The 23,289-nt window shown below is 41.8% G+C and overlaps 1 protein-coding gene across 12 annotated transcripts in view; it reads left to right on the top strand.

Moving 5' to 3' along the window:
* Positions 1-23,289, top strand: part of DOCK9 (dedicator of cytokinesis 9) — a 333,393-nt gene that overhangs the window by 68,264 nt on the left and 241,840 nt on the right. For 6 of the 12 annotated variants that reach the window (XM_023740322.1, XM_023740319.1, XM_023740320.1 and 3 more), the window contains exon 1: positions 11,799-12,251. The exons of 5 other annotated variants lie outside the window; for them this stretch is intronic. In XM_023740322.1, the coding sequence (XP_023596090.1) occupies positions 12,090-12,251 (162 nt within the window). In that variant the 5' untranslated portion in view covers positions 11,799-12,089. Of the gene's footprint in view, positions 1-11,798; positions 12,252-23,289 lie in introns of those variants that run through there. One more of the 12 variants, XM_023740327.1, reaches the window with a different exon arrangement.

The raw sequence follows: 23,289 nt of genomic DNA, 5'->3' as shown, positions 1-23,289 counted from the left end.
GTGTTAGTTTAGGTAGGTAGTGAGTTTCTAGAAATTTGTCCATTTCCTCTAGGTTTTCAAATTTGTTAGAGTACAATTTTTCATAGTATTCTGTTACCATTCTTTTAATTTCAGTTGGGTCTGTTGTGATATTTCCCATCTCATTTCTTTTTTGGGTGATTTGCTTCCTCTCCTGTTTTTCTTTTGTCAGTTTGGCCAATGGTTTATCAATTTTGTTAATCTTTTCAGAGAACAAGCTCTTTCAATTGTTTTTCTATTTTCTATTTCTTTTAATTCTCCTCTAATTTTTATTATTTGCTTTTTCTGGTGCTCAAGGGCTTCTTTTGCTGCTCTCTTTCTATTTGTTTGAGTTGTAGAGTTAATGTTTTGACTTTGGCCCTTTCTTCTTCTTAGATGTATGCATTTATTGCTATAAATTGATCGCTGAGCACTGCTTTTGTGCTGTGTCCCAAAGGTTCTGGTAGGATGTGTTTTCATTCTCATTTGATTCTGTGAATTACTTTATTCCATCCTTAATATCCTTGGTAACTCAGTGGTTTTTTAGCAAGGTGTTGTTCAGTGTCCATGTGTTTGATTTTTTTCTTTTTCTTTTTGTTATTGATTTCTACTTTTATGGCTTTATAGTCAGAAAAAATGCTTTGTAATATTTTGATGCTTTGGATTCTGTTAAGGCTTGATTTATGGCCTAATATGTGGTCTATTCTGGAGAATGTTCCATGTGCGCTGGAAAAGAAAGTATACGTGGCTGGTGTTGAGTGGAGTGTTGTGTATATGTCTGTGAGAGCAAGTTGGTTGACTGTGGCATTTAGATCTTCCATGTCTTTATTGAACTTCTTTCTGGATGTTCTGTTGTTCACTGAAAGTGATGTGTTAAAGTCTCCTACTATTATTGTGGAGCTGTCTATCTCTCTTTTCAATGCTGTTAGAGTTTGTTTTATGTATTTTGGAGCACTGTGATTGGGTGTGTAAATATTTATTATGGTTATGTCATCCTGGTGTACTGACACTTTATTCATTATATAGTGTCCTTTCTTATCCTTTGTGGTGGATTTTACTTTAAAGTCTGCTTTGTCAGAGATTAATATTGGCACTCCTGCTCTTTTTTGATTGTTGTTTGCTTGACATATTTTTTTCCATCCTTTGAGTTTTAGTTTGTTTGTGTCTTTAAGTCTCTAAGGTGTGTCTCTGTAGGCAGCATATAGACAGACCATGTTTTTTTATCCATCTTGCCACTCTCTGCCTTTTTATTGGTGCATTTAGTCCATTTACATTCAGTGCAATTATTGACTGGTATGAGTTTAGTGCTGTCATTTTGATGTCTTTTTTGTGTGTGTGCTGTTGACAGTTGCTTTGTTCCACTTAATTTTCTGTGCTGAGTCGTTTTTCTTTATGTATTTTCTTTTCATCTTTTTCTTCGTTGTTGATTTTGTATTTGCCGAGCCTTAGTGTTTTCCTTGTTTTTTATTTTGATGCATAGGATTGTTAGTGTCCTTTGTGGTTATCTTAATATATACCCCTATTTTTCTAAGTTTAAACCAATCTTTTATTTCTTTAATCGCCTTGACTTCCTCTCCATATGAAAGATCTATGACTACCTTTTTTTAGTCCCTCCTTTTTGTTTTAATGTTGTCATCTTTTACATATTGATGTCTCTGCTTCCCTATTTACAGTGTTTTAGCTTTGATTTATTTTTGTGACTTCCTCATCTGGGTTTATATCTGGTTGCTCTGTCCTGTGTTCTAGTCTTGGGTTTTTATCTGATGTTATTGATTTTCTAACCAGAGGACTCCCTTTAGTATTTCTTGTAATTTTGGTTTTGTTTTTTTTTGCAAATTCCTCAAACTTCTGTTTATCTGGAAATGCCCTAATTTTGCATCATATTTGAGAGACAGTTTTGCTGGACATATAATTCTTGGCTGGCAGTTTTTTTCCTTCAAGGCTTTATATATGTCATCCCATTGCTTTCTTGCCTGCATGGTTTCTGCTGAGTAGTCCGAGCTCATTCTTATTGACTCTTATTTGTAGATGACTTTTTGTTTATCCCTAGGTGCTCTTAAAATCCTCTCTTTATCTTCGTTTTGTCAAGTTTGATTATAATACGTCTTGGTGGCTTTCTTTTGGGATCTACTTGTGTGGGGTTCGATGAGCATCTTAGATAAATATCTTCTCATCTTTCATGATATCAGGGAAGTTTTCTGCCAACAAATCTTCAACAATTCTCTCTGTATTTTCTGTTGCTGCCCACCCCTCTCCCCGTTCTGGTACTCCAGTGGCTTGTAGGTTATTCCTCTTGATAGAGTCCCACATAATTCTTAAGGTTTCTTCATTTGTTTAAATTCTTTTATCTGATTTTTCCTCAAATAAGTTGGTATCAAGTGCCTTATTTTCAGTCTCACTAATTCTGACTTCTATTGCCTCAATTCTGCTCCTATGACTTTTTATTGAGTTGTGCAATTCTCAAATTTTATTGTTAATCTGGATTTCTGTTTGCTGTCTCTCTGTCGATTCTTGGAACCTGTTAAATTTGTCATGATGCTCTTCTCTAATTGTCTTAAGTTCCTCTGTTGCTTTGTCTGTGTGTTCCTTGGCTTGTTCAGCATTCTGAATGATCTCCTTCCTGATCTCTTGAAGAGTTCTGTATGTTAATCTTTTGTATTCTACCTCTGATAATTCCAGAAAGTTCTTTTTCTCTGGAAGATTTCCTGATTCTTTGTTTTGGGGGCTTTCTGAAGCCATCATGGTCTGCCTCTTTATGTGATTTGATATTGACTGTTGTCTCTGAGCCATCAATAAGTTATTATATTTATTTATTTTATGTTTGCTTACTGAGTCCTAGCTTCTTGTTTTGTTTTGTTTTGATATGCCCAGATAGGCTGGTAGTGTGAGCTAGTTTGATTACTGGCGCTTTTGAAACTCTAATGTCCTGTCACCAGGTGGTTAGATCTGTTACTATGTATGTGAGCCCCGGAATCCATTTACTTCTCTTGTATGCATTCAGCTCAGGTGTCTAGGTAGTTAGTCACCAAGTGTGTGGTGCAGGCTCTCACCTACAGTGCTAGATGGGCAGGGGTGATTGGTGTAGGCACAGGTGTCTGGCTGCATTGAGGGTCATGTGCTGAGCAAGGCAGGGGGCTGATGGCTACCCCTGAGTGTCTGAGAGGAAAGCGTGTCCTTGTTCCCTAGAGTGTGTAGGTGGGTTGATTTTGCAGCTGGACTGTGGGCACCTAATGCTGTTGGCTATAAGGACTGGGAGGCACCATTTATTCTTGGACCCCTGTCACATGTGGCTAGGTGGCATGTATGGAACCACCAGTCCTCAGGCCCCTCATGTGGGTAGGGGAGGACCTGCTTAATGGGCAGAGCAGTGTCCAGTGTCAGAAATCTGCCACTCCACCATATAGCTGATACAGTTGAATTTAGGCTTCATGTTTATACCCTGTTACACTGTGGTAATGAGGGCCTATGCTGTTGAAATGGGCCCACACAGGTCTGTGTGGGGGTGAAAGACATTCAAAGTCCGTGGACCCCATATGCCTGTGCCTAGGCAAAGGAGCTGTGTCTACCCTGAGTTTCCGGCTTAGGGGAGCTGGCGGATTATTTTTTCCTGTTTTTAGTTTGTTCCCTTTCCAAGGCCAGGAGACTGGCATGTGATGGGTCTGACTTCTGGCCCAGGGGTTGTGGCAATCACTGAAGCCGGCCTGGAAGCCAGTGTAGAGTAGGAAGGAGGCAGGTAAATACGAGACAGGTTCTTTCCAAATGGGGTGTGTTTTGATCCGCGCGGTAGGTCAAACGCAAGTACTTATCTTTTGCGGATTGAATGCTGCTTTTCACTTAATCTAGATGCTTGAGTAGACTCTCCACCACTTGGTCTCTTCCGATGTGGAAGACACGTCCTGAACGCCACTGGTTGCCTCACTGCCCACGCCAGCAAATCCGGCCTGCAAGGTGTCGGTTCTTGCTGGGTGAGATCTGGCAACTCCTTGCTGTTTCCAAACCGTCTCTCCCTCCCCCTGCTACTCAGTCCAGTTCTGCAACTTTGCCTTTGATGTTCAGGGCTCTTACATTGTCATATATAATCAATTCACTTATTTTTCTCAGGTCTTTGTTGTAAGAGGGACCACAGGAAGTGTCTGAGTACTCCTCCATCTTGGCCCCACCTCTCTCCCTTTTTTTTCTTTGGAGACTCTCTGGTAATCTGTGGAAGCCAACTGCCCTTAGCTGTGTGGAGCCAGATTTGTTTGTTTCTACTTCCTTTTACGTGGTCACTCAGAGCAGCCCGCAGGAACCATTTGCCTGCCAAATATTCTAGCACCAGCATGGGGAAACATAAGCTGGTGTTCTTTATTTTTGAGAACATTGGCAGCTGACCTGACCCCCATGTTGTATGTGGTTATGACTTTAGAGATAAATTTTTAGCAAAGTTAATTTGCTTCACAGCAGTGGTGCAGTTAGCAGACAGGGTGCAGACTTGAGCTCTCTCGGGGTGTTCAGCTCCTGTTCTTTGCCTTTGTCCTCTGGGCCCACCGATCATCTGTGTTCACCTAAAGGTAACCATACTAATGGTATTTCAAAGCATTCTAACTCTGTTATTGTTTTGAGGTGAGGCTAATAAATGAAGGATTCATTTAGATATGCAGTAAGTCTACCCTCACCTCTTCGATTTTGATGAGTATGTTTCTGAAATCCACAGTAATAGGAGAATTCACTTTTTTTTTTTAGAGGTCCTTATTTAATAATATTTTCTTCATTTTCAGAATTTCTTTCTTTCCTCTAATGATCATTGCTCAGACCTCCACTCCTTCTTCACCAACTCTCTCAACTTCCTTTTCTTATTACAACACCCTCATCTCCCCCTTTGAATCATCTGGAGTAATTTTTTTTTTTTTATTGTACTTTAGATGAAGGTTTACAGAACAAATAGTTTTTCATTAAACAGTCAGTACACATATTGCTTTATGACATTGGTTAACAACCCCACAACATGTCAACACTCTCCCTTCTCGACCTTGGAGTACTCATCTGGAGTAATTTGTGGTTTGGATTTATTAGATCTGAAATTCCCATATGCCTGAATTTTGTATAAGAGACACTTGCATTTTTGGAGAAATTACTCCACTCTTCACTCAATCTCAGGGAAGAAAAAAATTTAATTTGGGGCAAAAGGGAGAAGGGAGACTAAGATATATTGAGCATGTGGTGTGTACTAGGCCTTGTTCCAGACTCTACTCACCTTTAATTATGTTGATCAAATATAAAAAGGACAGGGTATTGAGAGGCCAGCTTACATAAAATTTCCTTGTTCAGCAGAATTCACTGCGTTAATGCCTATGAAATATGGACTATCAAGGGATGGAAATCGCCTTTTCACTGGTATTGGCCATCCTAATGGCATTTCAGTGGGATGAATGGCATGTTAAACTGAACTCTGCACATTCTCCATTTGTGCAGATTGTGTGAAGTGTGGTTATATCGCCTGTGATGTGTTGTCATTATGTGAGCTCCTCATTTCAGCCACCATGGAATGGAGAGACTCTCGCTCCCTTCCTAGCCTCTTGATGCCCTGGTGGTGCAGTGGTTAAGAGTTATGCCTGCTAACTGAAAGGTCGGTAGTTTGAATCCACCAGCTGCTCCTTGGAAACCCTGTGGGGTAGTGCTACTCTGTCCTGCTATGAGTTAAAATTGACTCGACGGCAGTGGCTTTTTCCTGGCCTCTTAAGGTAGACCCAAGGTTGACCTAGGTTGAAGACACATCTGTGTGAGATCAATATTAATTCCAGTTTGTAGATAGTTTTAGATTTTCTAGGTGTCACTTCAGATTTCTCTTTATCCACATTTTTCTGGGGTAGTGTTAAGTGACTCTACAAATCAAATTAAGTTGACTTTTGGAAGATATTTAGAACAGAAAGATATTGGCAAGGAGAGAACTGCAAGTGGGAGCAGGAGCTCCAGATGGCTAAGCTTTGAGGTGGCTGAAAGCTTGGGGCCTTTGTGCCATGGTCTCTGTAGCTGCATGGCTGAGGTTTGTTATGGCCTTTGAGTGGGCCAGTAAATCCTAGTCTGAACTTATTATCTGTTCAGGCTTCTGATGATGTTTTGTGTAGTGTGGTACCCCTTCCACAGGTCTAAAATGCACATCCTGAGGGCAGCCCCAGGCTCCCCCAATGTTATATGGTTGGTATATTCTCGAGAAGTAGAACCAAAGCAACACTCAGAAATTAAATTGTTAAATTCATTAAGCAAGGTGGCTGTTTAAGGATACACAGTAAATCCTTTGTGGGGTATAAAACAGTAACTGCTTGCGTGTTTATAGCAACTTTTCAGCTGATTCCTCTCCTATTCATTATTGTATCTGCACTTGATGTCTTTATGAGGTGCGCAGGGTAGATGTCATCATCCTCTTTTTTTGAGATAACAGCTTTATTGAGATACATCTAGCTGTTGCAACCAGTCTCAAGAGATGGGATTCACCCTCCGCCCAGAACTGATAACACTACACACATACCAACAGGTCGTGGAAAGGTTTATTACTCACATAGTGAGATTTTCTGGGGATAGCAGGGCAGCTCACAAGTAGGTCTAAAATGGCTTGAGATAGCAGGGAGAAGAGATGGGCTTGGGGTTTTGTGTATGTGTGTGTGTTTTAAGCCAATCACTTTTTTTTTTCTTTTTATTGTGCTTTAGATGAAGGTTTACAGAACAAACTAGTTTCTTATTAAACAGTACACATATTGTTTCATGACATTGGTTAACAACCCAACGACATGTCATCACTCTCCCTTCTCGACCTTGGGTTCCCTATTACCAGCTTTCCTGTCCCCTCCTGTCTTCTAGTCCTTGCTCCTGGGATGGTGTGCCCCTTTAGTCTCATTTTGTTTTATGGGCCTGTTTAATCTTTGGCTGAAAGGTGAGCCTCGGGAGTGACTTCATTACCGAGCTAAAAGGGTGTCCGGGAGCCATACTCTAGAGGTTTCTCCAGTCTCTGTCAGACCAGTAAGTCTGGTCTTTTTTGAGTTAGAATTTTGTTCTACATTTTCTCCAGCTCTGTCTGGGACCCTCTATTGTGATCCTTTTCAGAGCAGTCAGTGGTGGTAGCTGGGCACCATCTAGTTGTACTGGACTCAGTCTGGTGGAGGCCGTGGTAGTTGTGGTCCATTAGTCCTTTGGACTGATCTTTCCCTTGTGTCTTTAGTTTTCTTCATTCTCCCTTGTTCCCGAAGGGGTGAGACCAGTAGAATATCTTAGATGGCCGCTCACGGGCTTTTAAGACCCCAGACGCTACTCACCAAAGTAGAACGTAGAACATTGTATTTATAGACTATGTTATGCCAACTGAGCTAGATGTTCCCCAAGACCATGACTGGGGTTTGGGGTTTTTAATGGAAGTTAGGGGGTGGGGTTAAGGGGTGTGAGTTCCCACAAGTGGTTTGAACATCCTGCTGATGCCATAGAAGGGAGCCACTTGGGCCTTCTTTTCAGCTTGTCCAGATGTAGGACAGAAGGGGAAGAAGGAGGGGTGAAGCTTAAAAGATGTCAGCAATCAGACAATAAAAATGGAGTCAGGTTCTTTATGCCATTCTCATACCATAAAATCCACACATTTAAAGTTTATAATTCAGTAGTTTTTAGTATATTCATAGAGTGTTCTGTAGTATATATATTATAGACACTCTAATTTCAGAACATTTTCATGACCCCAGAAAGAAACCTCTTACCTGTTAGCAGTCACTCCCTATTTCCTCATCCTCTCAGCCCCTGGCAACCACTAATATACTTTCTGTCTCTACGGATTTGCCTGTTTGAGGCATTTCATATAATGGGATTATACAATACGTGGCCCTGTATGTCTGGCTTCTTTCACTTAGAATAATGTTTTTAAGATTCATTCATGTTATAGCATGTATTGGTACTTCAGTCCTTTTTATGGCTACAATATTCCATTGAATGAATATACCACATTTTGTTTATCCAGCTATTTGTTGACAGACATTTGAGTTGTTTCTACTTTTTGGCTGTTATGAATAATGCTGCTATGTACACATTTGTGTGGCAGGTTTTTGCATAAACATATGTTTTCAATTCTTTTAGGTATATGATTAGCAGTGGAATTTCTGGGTTGTATGGTAACTCTATGTTTAATGTTTTGAGAAACTGCCAAGCTGTTTTCCAAAGTGACTTCACCAATTTACCAATTTCCACTAGAAATATGTGAGGGCTCAAATTTCCCCACATCTTTTGTAATACTTGTTATAGTCTGTCTTTTTTATTTTAACCATCCTAGTGGGGGTGAAATGGTACCCCACTGTGGTTTTGATTTGCATTTTCCTAATGACTAATGACGTTGAGCATCTTCTTTGGAGAAACGTCTTCAAATTCTTTGCCCATTTTTAAATTGGGTTATTTGTCCTTTTATTGTTGCATTGTAAGAGTTCTTTATATATTCTGGGTACACGTCCCTTATCAGATATATGATCTGCAAATATTTTCTCCTATTCTCTGGGTTATCTTTTCACTTTCTTGATGGTGTCCTCTGAAGCATAAAAATTTTTCATTTTAACCATATCCAGTTTATTTTTTACCCCTTTTGTTGTTTGTGCTTTATGGTGTTATATGCTTAATCAGAGGTCCCAAATGTGTATGCCTATGTTTTCTTGTAAGAGTTTTATAGTTTTAGCTCTAATATCTAGGTCTATGACCCATTTTGAGTTAATTTTTGCATATGGTGTGAGGCAAGGGTTGATCTTCATTCTTTGCATGTGGATATTCAGTTGGCCCAACACTACTTGCTGAATAGGCCATCATGCCTTTTGATAGCTGAGCAAACATGTATCTTTATTCATTTATTTATTAAATATTTGTTGAGTGCTGTTCCATGCACTGAGGTTCTAGACTTGAATAGGACAGACATCGATATGTAAATAAGAGTTCCAGAAATGGTCACTGTTATCGTCTATGTACTATGAAGGTTCAGAGAAGGCTAGGCCAGTGAAGACTTGAGCAAAAGTGAAGACAGCTTGAAAGATGAATAGAAGCTTGTCAGGTGGATGGATTAGCTTGTGCAAAGGGACAGAGGCATGAAGCAATTTGGGAATTATAAGTAGATGATTGTAGCTGTAGTGGAGGGAATTGGGAATGTTGGGGATGAGACTGGAGAAAAATCTGGGTCTAGCTCATGAAAAGAATGTGAACTTTCCTGTAGATGAAGGAGAACAGCCCAAGGATTCTGTGGAATTGGAGGAGGATGTAATCAGCTCTTTGTTAAGAAAGGTCTCTCAGGTAAAGGGATAGAGGGCGAACAGGGCAGAGTGATTCTGGAGGCAGAAAGACAAGGGTGGAGGCCACTGGGGCAAATCGGGTGATGTAGTGAGGGCTTGCACCATGGGAGAGACACTGGTGTGTAATGGAAAGGAGGGTGTGGCGTTCAAAGTGTGAGGCCAGGAAAATGTAGATCAAATGTATAGCCTGGAGAATTACACATAATTTAGTATGAGTGATAGGACATACAAGTTGGAACTTGTAATTAATAATTCACTTAAACATTTTAATTGATGGTGAGGATGACCGTTGGCACTAATGGTTAGGTCTCTTCCATTAAGAGGAAGGCCCAGGGTCGACCTGAAGTGTTAAGCTATTTCCTCAGCAGAAATATGCCTCATCAATGTTTGGTTCTTCATGTGATGAATTTAGGCTTTTGGTCAATTGTTTTATCAGTTTACATATATGTATATATGGCTCCTTTTTCTCTCTCTGATTTTCTTCAGTGAACAGTAAAATTTTGTGAAGTAAACAGAATTATGAAAAATATGTCATGGAGAACTGATAGAGGTCTCTGTTTTATTAAGTCAGGATTCTAAAGTATTTTTGGATGATGAACCCTTTTGAAAATCTAATGAGTAATTATGGATTTGTCTTCTGAGGCGTCTGTAGGTGGGTTCAAACCACCAACCTTTTGGTTAGTAGTTGAGCACTTAACTACTTGCACCACCCAGGGACTTTTTTTCAACTAAGAAAACCCTGTGGAACAGTCCTACTCTGTAACACATGGGGTCACCGTGAGTTAAATTGACTCAGCAGCACAAGAGAACAGTAATAATAAATTACTTTTAAATTTCTAGGTACCATCTTTATTTATCCTGAATGAATCATTGCTTTAAAAAAAAGATTTCCCTTGCAGTATAGATATTATGTTAATTGGTTGATTTTCTGAATTCTCAATGCAGACAGTTTGACTGTGCGTTTAGTGTTGTACAGTCTCCAATATTCAGTTTCTGTGTAGATGAGCTTCTACATTATTTTATTCACTCCCTAACATATTTTGATATCACATGAAGACCTAGCTCTTCTGATGTCAGAACTTGAGTGTAATCTTGAACCATATAAACCCATTCTCTAGTTGATTCCGACTCATAGTGACCCTGTAGAACAGAGTAGAACCGCCCCATAGGGTTTCCAAGGAGCGGCTGGTGGATTCGAACTATCAACCTTTTGGTTAGCAGCCAGGCTCTTAACCACTACACCACCAGGGCTCCCTTGAACCATATAGCTCTATTTAAACAGAATCTTTGTTCTGAAGCAGAATGTCCTGGCCCACATAGAATGCCCTTTTTTGTGCATGTGGGCCAGTATCACCAGTCTTTTGATCTCAGGTGACTATTAGATATACTTCACATAAAAATGCAGAGAGACTCTAAACCTAGATTTTCGCTTTTCTGTGGGACCTTACGGCTAAACTCACTGTAGAAAACAGAAATTTTGGGCTTATGAGACTGGATGATAGTCTCTAAAAGTCTACCAAAAAAAAAAAATCTGTTACACGAGTTTCTCTTACCATCCCCCAGGCACTCCATCATTATAATTCACTCTGACTTTGAAATCTATAGGTAGAAACTGAATACTGTCTGTTACCTTGTGAAATACAGAATAACATCACAACAGATCATATAAGAGCAGTAATATAAGAGCAGTAACTTTTCCCTAGACGGTGGTTGTGGGTGGGAGGGGTTTCCTTGCGTGTTCATCATGGTCTCTTTATGTAGTTAGCTTTTCATTTTTTAAGGAAGGAAAATGGCAAGAGTCAGCTGGGTATTCTATCAACCACAAGCTTCACTGTTAGTCATTCTCAAAGATTCTCATAAATGTAGTGTAGCCTCACTGAGCTCAGTCTTTGATGGAGAGACCGGGTTCCTCAGGCACTGAAAACAATAACGATGTTAACTGCAGGGCTTGGAATGCAGCTTCAGAAAGCATGTGTCGCACTGAACAGGTAGCCTGTTAGCCATGTTCTCATGGGAGAATCCTTTTAAGCAGTACAAACTTGCAAGCCATCTCCCTAGCAAAGACAGAGTGGAGGTGGGCAGGAGTCAAGATTGACACAGCAATTCTGTGCTCCCTTGTGGTTTGCGATCAGCAAGCTGTTGCCCATACATGCAAAAGGTTGTTTGAAGTGAGCTTTCCGGTGTTTCCATAGCAGCAGTCACCTGAATGATTTCACTCGTTTTTGGATTCTTTTTCCTTCTCTATTTCTCGCTGATGCAGGATTAAACAAACAGCATATTTAGGTCAGGGAGAGAGATGTTTGCTAATATAAATGCCAGGCTGAGCATTCTGGGAGAGGGATTTCTTGCAGCTGATGAGCACGCTTTGTGCCTCCCAGCAGCTTCTGCAGCAGGGTGGCTGTCTGGCACTGTCTCTTTCATTTTGGGCAGGTTCTGAGATTCAGAACAATCCCAGGCAGATCACTGGAGCCGGCAGTTTTCCAGTAACCCACGTAAATCTTCTGCTGGCTTGTGCATTGGTGTGAACAGTGAAGCTCTCTGTTGGAAAAACGACACTTTAAAGGTTTTGGTGCATCCGAGGTGTGTCATCTTGTTTTTGCACCACCCCTCCTGTCTTACACTCCGAGCCTGGATTTTTGTCAGGCTGTTGGGCAGGGAGACGATTCTAGTGCGGCAGCTCGGAGCTTCCTTCTGTCACGGTACCAGTGACTGCTTGTCTTGAAGATGGTACAGTGGGAGACTGTTTCTGAAGAGCCCCAGAAGTGATGTGGAAATGAAGTAGAGATTGCTGGAAATCCGAACATCCACGCCTTGGGGATGGGTTGCACTACTAGTGTGATTCTGTTCAAAGGCATCCACACCGTGTTTGAAAGGAACTGTGCTTATATGTGCAAACAGCAAGGAGAGAATAATGTCCTTGAATATACAGCATACAATTGGACAAAAGAAGATTCAGAACTATTGATCTCCTCCTCTCTGGTAAATGTTGTCTTGCTTAATTGACAAGCAGTTGAATAGTGTTTGAATAAACCAGTCTTTACCTGTAAAGCAAATACATTTATATATTTACTTATTTCAGCGTACTTGTATGTGCATAGTCTGTGTGTAAAAATGGGGAATTGGTGGCCTCCAGTTTGAATTATTAGGTGCCTGTTTGTATGAGAATGCTGTGTATCCATCAGAGACAAACACACAGAGAGGGGCTTTAGTAAGATATTCTATTGCAGAATGTTTTTTTTTTTTTTAAGTTAGCTTTATGAACTTACATGATCTTGCTATTACTTGGCCAAGTGTGTATTTAGGATATTATGTATCTGGATTCTCTAGCAGTTTGGTGAATTATTCAGCCCCTCTTACTTGGCTAGGTTTTTCTTACTAATGGCTTACAGGCAGTGCTACCATTCAGGGGGAGAAACTTAAAGGGAGCATGGAAGAAAACTGTGTGGGCTTGGGAAACATCTTTACAGTATTATTCTTTTTAAAAAATCCAACTGTTTGCAGTGTTTTGTGGGGAAGGCTTTTGAGAGTGAAAGGAAGCTTAATTGGACACGACGCCTGTGTGTTCTCTCTGCCTTTTCCGCACACAAGGAGGTAGAGAGGCTCAGATGGGTGTGCCTCCCGAGGGCCTTCTCGCACCTACCAAGCTTCTGAGGAAGCTGCGTCTTGGCTGCCTCCTCCCTCAGGACACCTTGCCTTTACCCTTCTGTTCCTATTGCCATTTGTATCGGAACGATGGAGAATAATACATGTGAGAGTTGCTGTGTGTGGGTCTTGCCAGCAGCCCCTGGGTACCGCAGCGTTGCGTGCAGGAACCCTGAGCCCTTCCCCGGTTGTGAGGCTGCCACCCCAGATTGTGAGCCTGTGGTGGTGTGCCACACATACCTGGGGATGGGACTGGGTTGTCTCAGCCTTGCAGGAGCCTGCAGAGAGGGTGCATTTTGTGGAGGGGCTTGTGTGACATTAACACTTAAAATGCTTGGGAGGAAGGAAAGGAGAGAGTGTCTCTCGAAGCATCAGAGGCATTTTGGAAGTCAGTGTTGTGTGTGCGTATGGGACTTAAGTGGTGCTATATTAACTGTTCAATATTTTAAACTCTAATGTATTTTGGGACATGCTTTTGAGAGTAACTATCAGAGTTAGAAGGGCCAGCTCATTGTGGCGTTCTGTTCCCTCGGACAGTACAGCCCATAACCCCGACGGCCCCTAGCACCTACGTGGGCCACTACTTGCAGTCAAGCTTCTGCTCCCTCAGGCCAGACTGACCTGAATTTGGATAACCTGCCTTTAAGAGATTACGCTTATTTTTATTTTATTATTCTTTTCACGAGGAATAGTATTACCCTGCCGGGGGCTTTGTTTTTGGCCGGGGGCTTTTACAGCGCGCTGGGACTCCTGTGCATTGTGTCTCACCCTCTCTGCCCAGCAGCAGAGGCAGATGACATCACGGTACGTGCAGGTGACGAAAGTGCTGCTGAATGGAAAGACCCCGTCTCCCTGCTTCTGTCCTGGCCTCCATGGTCTCTTCTCCACACCCCAGCTAGAGCGGTCCTTCAAAAACAAAGCCAGACCTTGCCACGCCTCTGCTCAGAACCCTTCAGCAGCGCATAGTCAAATCCAGAATCCTTACAGTGGCCTTGTAAAGCCTTCCAGATCTGGCCCCGTCACCGCGCCCCGGCACCTCCTGCCCCCATTGACTTCTCTCTTCTCTTCTCCTTGTTCCTCACTTTGCTGCAGCCACACAGACAGCCTTCTCTTCTCTCTTCCTGGAACAGCCTTTATGAAGGTGTTTACACAGTTCATTCCTTGAGCTCACTCAGGTCTTTGTCACATCTCACCTTCTCGGTGAGGTTTCTCTGACTGGCCTGTTCACTCTTTCCACACCCTCAGCGTGCCCCTCCTGCTTCGCTGCCTTCATGTCGTCACTGCTCATCTCCATCCGGCACACTGTTCCTCAGGAATGTTGGCTTCAGTACAGGCGCTTGGCTGCTAGCTGAAAGGTCAGCCATTCGAACCCACCAGCTGCTGCCTGGGAGAAGGGTGTGGTGATCTGCTTCTGTGAAGATTACCCCTTGTGTTGAGTGGATCCTGATTCATAGCAACCCTACAGGACAGAGTAGAACTGCCCCACAGGGTTTCCAAGGAGTGGCAGGTGGATTCCAACTGCTGACCTTTTGGTTAGCAGCCGAGTTCTTAACCACTGCGCCACCACCGCTCCTATGGGGCACTTCTACCCTGTCCTGTAGGGTCACTATGAATCAGAATCAACTCAGCACAATGGGTAATCTTTACAGAGGCAGAAGCAGACTATGGGGCATTTCTACCCAGTAGGGTTGCTGTGAGTTGGAATCAACTCGACAGCAACGAGTTTGGTTTGGTTTTTCTATAGTAGCAGTAATTAGTACTAATAAGTGTAGTTATAGTAATAAATGTAACAAAGTTTTATGACAGCAGGGATTTTTGTCTGTTTTATTCATCACTGTGTCCCTAACTACTAGAACAGTGCCTGGCTTATAGTAAACTGTCAATAAATGGAATGAATTCGGATGAAATATAGTTTCACTGTCCTGAACTTGAACTTGGAGAAGCTAGCCAATAGCTACTGAGAAGATAGGTTATAATCACTATTATTCCAAAGTCTATAAGAAAAAAATTTTTGGTGGTTTCACCCAAACAATATCTAGCTCATCTTTGATAATTTCTCCCAGCCTCTTCACTTATTCAGCTACCTAGAATTATACTTTCCAGTCTTTTTGTCCTGGGGTTCAAGTCTAAATATTGCATGGGTTTGCTATGGCCACAATTGACAATTTCTTGTTCTGTCTTTGGATATTATCGAGCTTAGCTATTGGGCCCTATTCCATGGTATAGGAATTTGGGGGAGCTCTGGTGGTGCAGTAGTTAAGTGTTTGGCTGCTAATCAAAAGGTCGGCAGTTGGAATCCACCAGCCACTCCCTGGAAACCCTGTGGGGCAGTTCTACTCTGTCCTTCCTATAGGGTTGCTATGGGTCAGACTCAGTTCGATGATAGTGGGTTTGGTTTTGGTTTGGTATTGTCCTTTGGTACAAATGATTAATGTGCTCAGTTGCTAACAAAAAGGTTAGAGGTTCGAGTCCACCCAGAGGCACCTTGGAAGAAAGGTCTAGTGATCTGTTTCCAAAAAATCAGCCACTGTAAACCCTATGGAGCACAGTTCTGCTCTGACACACATGGGGTCACTATGAGTCAGAGCTGACACAACGGCAGCTTTTTTTTTTTTTAAATGTCTTTTGAGCCCCTCAGACCCTCTCTTAAGGGAGCCTGGCCCACTGGCGCTCTTTTGGGGCATCTGCATGCAGAGGGAGCTGCCCTCTTTAGGCACACATAGGTCCTCATCAGGCTCCTCAGCCTTGGTGGGAGGGTGACTATCCTGGCTCCAGCTCAGGTGACTGCTCTAGCCTGGGGATCTGCCTCAGGTGAGAGGGCTGGACTTCACCTGCTCCTCATAGAGCAGAACCGCCCCCCCCCCCCCGCGCCCCACAGTACTTACCAAACCTCTGTGGAGGGAAAGTCATATTCACAGAGGGGAGCCTAAGGGGCTGGAGGTCCATCCACCGTTCTTCTTGAGACTTTGAATATCTTAACCATCTGCCCGTCAGTTAGAGACCCACGGGCCTGGCCTGCCTCGGTTTTGCCTCAGTGAAATTTCTTCTCCTGAATGGAGCTTCAGTGTTTTTATCTTCGCTGACACTGAAGAACATCATAAGAAACGTCCTTAGGAAAGTGACATCTACTATAAGGATATTGTTGAGGGCATTGCTCGTTTTGAGAGGCTGTCTAGCATAGTGGTTGAAAGTGCAACTCTGTGGGGACACCCTTTGGGTTTGAATCCCAGAGCCACAGCTTAACAGCCATGTGACTTTGGGCAGTTTACTTAACTGTTCCATTTTTCAGCTACCTTCTCTGTTACACGTGGATAATGACAGTGCCTGCTCATAGAGTTATGAAACGAGTGGATATATCTAAAGTTTTTCAGACAGCGTCTAGCACGTAAGTGCTGAGTGCTAGCTAGTGTTATCATTATCAGTATTTCTATTTTTCAGTGTCTCCTTTATGAGGAACCTTGGAAGAAATTTCTTCTCTCAGTATCGGGAATAGTTATGCTTTTCCTGAGGAACTGCTTTGTTTTTATTATGTATATTGTGTTTCATGTAACTGATCTCAGCCACCTCTTGAGTTGACTATTAGAAAACTTAGTTCCAAACATATGACCTAGTCTTTCAAAATGAATTTTTTTTTATATTACGCTTAAATTTGGGGCCTCCTTTATTTTCCTATATTATCCTTTTATCATAGCCTGGTTTTCCTCATCTGCTTATTAAAATACTTTGTAATCTTATTTTGTATGTACTTATGTAAATCATTTTAAATCCTTTAGGAACAAGGCAGGGTATAGATTAACAAGCAAATAGAGAACTATACAGTGAATAAAAAGCTCCCTTATCTTTAAGGATGGCTCTGAAGTAAAGCACAGATGCTGTGAGTGCAGATTTTAGCTCTGTGTAAGACTGGGATTGTGCAGTCTGTTTTGGGAAGGGAAGGTTCTTTTTTTTTTTAATTGTACTTTAGATGAAGGTTTACAGAACAAACTAGCTTCTCATGAAACAGTTAGTACACATATTGTTTTGTGACATTGGTTAACAACCCCACGACATGTCAGCACTCTCCCTTCTTGACCTTGGGTTCCCTATTACCAGCTTTCCTGTCCCCTCCTGCCTTCTAGTCCTTGCCCCTGGGCTGGTGTGCCCCTTTAGTCTCGTTTTGTTTTACGGGCCTAATCTTTGGATGAAGAGTGAACCTCTGGAGTGACTTCATTACTGTGCTAAAAGGGTATCTTGGGGCCATATTCTCCAGGTTTTCTTCCAGTCTCTGTCAGGCCAGTAAGTCTGGTCTTTTTTTGTGAGTTAGAATTTTGTTCTCCGTTTTTCTCCAGCTCTGTCTGGGACCCTCTATTGTGATCCCTGTCAGAGCAGTCACTGGTGGTAGCCGGGCACCATCTAGTTGTTCTAGACTCAGTCTGATGGAGGCCATGGTAGCTGTGGTCCATTAGTCCTTTGGACTAATCTTTCCCTTGTGTCTTTGGTTTTCTTCATTCTCCCTTGCTCCTGAAGGGGTCAGACCAGTGGAATATCTTAGATGGCCACTCACAGGCTTTTAAGACCCCAAACGCTACTCACCAAGGTAGAATGTAGAAGATATTCTCTATAAACCATGTTATGCCAGTTGAGCTAGATGTTCCCTGAGACCATGGTCCCCACAGCCCTCAGCCCAGTAATTTGGTCCCTCAGGGAATTTGGATGAGTATATGGAGCTTCCATGACCTTGCCTTGTACATGTTGTGCTGGCTTCCCAAGTACTGTGTACTGTGAAGGGAGGGTTCTCTTTATATTTAAATAGAGCGAATCATCCCCATGGTGGGCGGGTACACAGGGAAATGGGCTTATCTAGCACATTGTGGACTGACAGACTGAATTTCAAGTATTAAAAAAAAATCAGTTGCTGTTGAGTTGATTCCATGTATGTCAGAGTATAACTGTGCTCCATAGGGTATTCAGTGGCTGATTTTTTGGAAGTAGATCGCCAGGCTTTTCTTTCAAGGCACCTCTGGGTGGACTCAAACCTCCAACCTTTTGATTAGCAGCTGAGTACTTTAACCATTTGCACCACACAGGGACTCCAAATTTCCAGTATACCACAGTTAAATTTTGACTAGTAATTCTACCGCAGTGGAGGGGCAGGACTGAGTCGGGAGAGAGTTTATTTCTCTGTATAGATTTTTCTTAAAGGATTTCCCTTTTCTAATTAATTGAATTTATTAGTTCAGCTCATTCAGGAAACAATCTTAATTTTATAATAATTAGCATTACCAGGAGTGACTCTCCAGTTTGGGACTTGGAGGTGGGAGGGAGCTAATGAAGGAAGATGTGGCGTTAAATTAGAACTGCAACTAGGAGAAAATCCCTCTTTGTCATTTTCCTTAGAGGTATAGTTTGTAATGAAACTCTGGAAATATTCTACTAGCCCCAATTGCAGTAAGTGTAGCCCAATGGTATTTTTCAGACAGTGGCAATAAAGAGCTTTTATGGGGATTGTTTAATTTGGTTTTTTTTTTTTTCAATTTTCAAGAAAGGTTTAATTTTTTTTCTCAAAAGGTATCATACCTTATATAGTAAAACAGTTACTCTAGCTGATACAAATCTACTCCCATTCTTTTTTTTTTTAATTTTAAAATCTAACTTACCTATAGTTCACCTTTCATAGTTCATGTACACTGGACACGTTATCAGGAGGACCAGTCCCTGGAGAAGAACATCATGCCTGGCAAAGTAGACACCAAAACCAGAGAAATCAAACGCGTTGCTGTTGAGTCGATTCAGACTAGGGTCAGTGAGAAAGAGGAAGACCCTCAACGAGATGGACTGACACAGTGGCTACAACAATGGGCTCAATCATAGCAAAGATGGTGAGGATGGCACAGGAGCGGGCATCCTATTGTACATAGGGTCGCTATGAGTCGGAACTGACTCGACGGCACGTAACCACCACCACAACGTAGTTCACCTTAAGTACGCATCTTAAGTGTATAGTTTGGTCAGTAACCATAACTGTACTCATTCCAAAACACAGGATATTTCCATCAACCAGAAGGTTGCCTCATGCCTCTGCCCAGTAAATCCTTCCCCACACCCCTCAGAAGCAACCGCTGATCTGATTTCTTCCAGAGTAGTTTTGCCTATTCTAGAACTTCACCTAGATGGACTCGTTTGCATCTGGCTTCCTTTGCCCAGTGTAATGTTTTTGAGATTTAGCCATGTTATAATGTGTATCATAGTTCATTCATCCGTACTGTTGAGTAGCGTTCTACTTTATGAGTGTAGCACTGTTCGTTTATCTGCTCTCCTGCTGATGGACAGATGGACTGTTCCCCAGTATTTTCAACTTTTGTTTTGAAATAATTTCAGACTTTCAAAAAAGCTACCAAAATAGTAGGAAGAATTCCTGTATACCTCTCATCCAAACCAAAACCTAACCCATTGCCGTCGAGTCAATTCTGACTCATAGCAACCGTATAGAGCAGGGTAGAACTGCCCCCATAGGGTTTCCAAGGAGCGACTGGTGGATTCACACTGCTGACCTTTTGGTTAGCATCCTGAGCTCTTAACCACTGCACTGGCTTTCCCAAATAGTAACCTAGAACATAACCATAGAACAATTTTCAAAATTATGAAATCAACATTGATGTGTTATTATTAGCTAAACTACAAATCTTATGCAGTTCTTGCTAGTTGTTACACTAATACCTTTTTCTGGTTCAGAATCCAGTCCAGAATCCCACATTATGTTTACTTGTCACGTGTCCTTGTTCTGGTTATTATTAGTTACTAAATTAGTTATCAAGTGTGCAAAGTAGTACTGTGCTCCATAGGGTTTTCAAGGCTGTGACCTTTCGGAAGCAGATCACCAGACCTTACTTTTGCGGTGCCTCTGGGTGGGTTTGAACCGTCAGCCTTTGGGTTAGTAGTCTAGTCCTTAACTGTCTGCGCTACCCAGGGGCTCCTGAGTCTCCGCCCGGTTGGGGCAGTTGCTCAGTCTTTGTTTTGTCTTTCATGACCTTGATGCTTTTGAAGAGTACTGGCCCGTTATTTTGTAGAAGGTGTCTTAATTGGGTGTATCCGATGTTCCCTCAGGATTACATTCAGGTTTTGTCATTTTGGCAAAAACACCACACAGGTGATGTTGTGCCTTTCTCAGTGCTTCTTATCAAGAGGCACGTGCTGTTGATAAGTCTCATTATCTGGTGGTGGTAATATTTCCAGTTTTCGCTATTACAAATAAAGCTGCTATGAAAATTCTTCCGCAAGGCTTTTGGTGGACATCTGTTTTCAGTTCCCTTGGATAAATACCCGGGCGTGGAATTGCTGGGTCACTATGAGTAGGAATCGACTCCACAGCAGTGGGTTTGGTTTGGTTTTTTGTTTTATGGGAGATGTATGCTTAGCTTTTTAAAAAAACCGCCAACGTTTTTCCGAAGTGGTTGTGCCATTTTACATGCCCACCAGTAACGCAGGAGAGTTTCTGTTGCTCCATAGCCTTTAAAACACTTAGCATGGTCAGTTTTTTAAATTTTAGCCATCCTAGTGGGTGTGTGGAGCCCTGGTGGTACGGTGGTTAAGAGCTCAGCTGCTCACCAATATGTCGACAATTGGAATCCACCAGCTGCTCCTTGGAAACACTGTGGGGCAGTTCTGCTCTGACCTGTAGGATCACTATGAGTTGGAATCGACTCGATGGCAGCGGGTTTGGTTTTTTAGTGGGTGGGTGGTAATATCTCATGGTGGTCTTACTGTGCATTTCGCTGATAACTAATGACGTGGAGCATCTTTTCATATTCTAGATATGAGTCCTTTGTCAGATTATGTGCTGTGAATATTGTCTCACAGCTTGTGGTTTGCCTATTTATTTCAGTGTTTTTGATGAGCACAAGTTTTAAATTTTAATTGAAGTCCATCTTATAGATTTTTTTTAAAGCTATAGTCAGTGCTTTCTGTTTCCTCTCTAAAATATATTTGCCCACATTTTATGGAAGTTTTGATCCATTTTGTTGGCCTCAAAATGTTTGTGAATCTCTAGAAATCTCCCACGTTCCCTTTAGTAACTGATTTAGAGCTTTTATTCATTATTTTATCTAAAACTCTTTGGAAAATGTTTATAGGTTACTTTTGGGGCATCTTGGAATAGTGTAGCTATGATTTTACCCACTGTAAAATTAATATTTAATCTTTTTGTTGTCTCATCACCTTAAGACTTGGAAGTTTTTCGTAGTTCTGCTGTCAGAAGAGTTGGCAGACTTGTTCAACATGTTCCCAGCCTCATTGCTGTGTAGAATCTCTCAGTTCACTTTAGTCTTTCCAGGCTGCACACTCTTTCCTAATTTAAAAACCTATTGGTTATGAAAGTCCTTTGATTTATTATATACTTAAATTTAACAGTAATTGATTGAATATGTGTGCTGTGCAAAGAGAATGAAGTCAAAGGCCCTGTGAGCTCTGGCTCAAAGAGCCCCCAGGCCTGCTTGTGTGGATGTGTGGGGATGGCTGGGATGTGGTGGAAGTAGGGTAAGTGGTGAAATAAATGATAAGTGGTAAATGATCAGTGTTACGTGTGATACTTATCAGCTTGCAGCAGTTGGGAAAAGTGAAAGGTGGATCTTGATAATTGTAGTTGTTCTCGTAACTTTTTCTCACTTTGTTAATCTGCCTTGAAAGATGTAAGGAAAACACAACACTGGCTTTGTAGGTTGACTGTGTTTTCTATTTTGTTTCTGTTATCCTTCCTAATGAATTTTGTTATTTATTTTAATCACAGCAATAACCTGGGCTGATGTTTTCCAGGAACAGTCTGCTCTGATTTCTAGATTCATTTCCTGCATCCTAGCTGAGGCTGCACTGCTCCTTTGATGGTGCGTTTGTGAATGCAGCCAAAGCAAGCTAGCTAGAGACTGGACTGTTCCCTGACACTTTCCTAAACTGTCCATCTTGCTTGTCAGTGAGATTCATTTATTTTAACATTTATGAAATAATAAGCAAAGTAATACACAGTTATTGTAGAAATTAAGCTTGTCATGTCCACTACACAGAGATAACTACCGAGTTAACAAAATCTTCCAGAATTTCACACGTGTGTAGTGCTGTTCATAAAAAAAGTATAACAAGAAAGTTATTATATAGTCTTATAACTCACTTTAAAAAGACCCCACAATATATCACAAGCATCTTTCCATGTCAGTAAATATACACCTATGTCTCATTCTTAATGACTTGATTTCATTGTATGGGTGTGGTGTATTTTATTTAACCTGTATCCATTATAGGAGCCTTGGTGGTGCAAGAGGTACCAGTTGGCTGCTACCTTAGAGGATGGTGGTTCAAACTCACTCAGCAGCTCTGTTGAAGACATGCCTGGTGATCTGCTTCCGTAAAGATTATAATCAGGAAAACCCCCTGAAGCAGTTCTGCTCTGTAACATATGAGATCACTATGAATTGGAGCCGACTCAGTGGCAACGGTGTTTTTTGTTTCTTTTTTTATACCACTATTCCATGTTTGCTTTCCGATTGAAAATACCATGATAAACATCCTTGCAGATGTACTTTAAACACTTGTCAAATTGTCTTCTCAGCAGAAATTTCTCAAACTGGAATAGCGGGTCAAAGTATATTTACTTTTTAAATGATCTTGATAACAGTTCGTTTTTGCTACAGTACATTTCTGGAGAGCCAGATTGCCCCTCCAGAAAGATCACTTTGAGATTTTTACAAATTGACGCAAGAGGGTTTGTTTTCTCCCCTTGTGTCCTCAAGCTGTTTGCCTTCATTGCGGCATTGCTCTGTTAAGCTGTTGAGAGGGTTACCTGCGGAACCGAGTGCTCCCATCGCTGTATGTTTAGGCAAGTAACAGAGTCAGCCTGGGGTTCAGATTATCACTAATTTTGCCTCAGCTCCTGGAAGCACAACTGCTAGCATTCTTAAACACCCCAGAGAATTCCAGAATGTTCCATCTTAGGGGCTGGAATGTGTTTGTTCTGAGAGATCTTCACCCTTTTAGGGTTGGTATAGCTATTTCATAGACATTAAAAAGGAAGGAGCGGCAGGAATCCTAAGCAGAAGCAGATGAGTGAAGCTGTTACTACTTCGCTCAAGCCCTGCTTTTTGTTTCTATTTTTTCCCATACAAAAATTTATGCATACATTGTTATGTGACTCTAATTGCTCTCCCCTTACTGTGACAGCACACTCCTCCTTTCCATCCCTGATTCCCCATGTCCATTCAACCAGCTCCTAACCCTCTCAGCCTTCCCATCTCACCTCCGGACAGAAGCTGCCAGTTTAGTCTCTTGTATCTACTTGAGCTAAGAGGCACACTCCTCACGAGTATCACTTTATGTCCCACGGTCCAGGCCAATCCCTGTCTGAAGAGTTGGC

This window comes from Trichechus manatus, unplaced genomic scaffold (assembly GCF_000243295.1).
Source record: "Trichechus manatus latirostris isolate Lorelei unplaced genomic scaffold, TriManLat1.0 scaffold00153, whole genome shotgun sequence".
NCBI lineage: Eukaryota > Metazoa > Chordata > Mammalia > Sirenia > Trichechidae > Trichechus > Trichechus manatus.
Note: the sequence above shows the minus strand (reverse complement) of the source record. Positions and strands in the feature narration are given on the sequence as shown.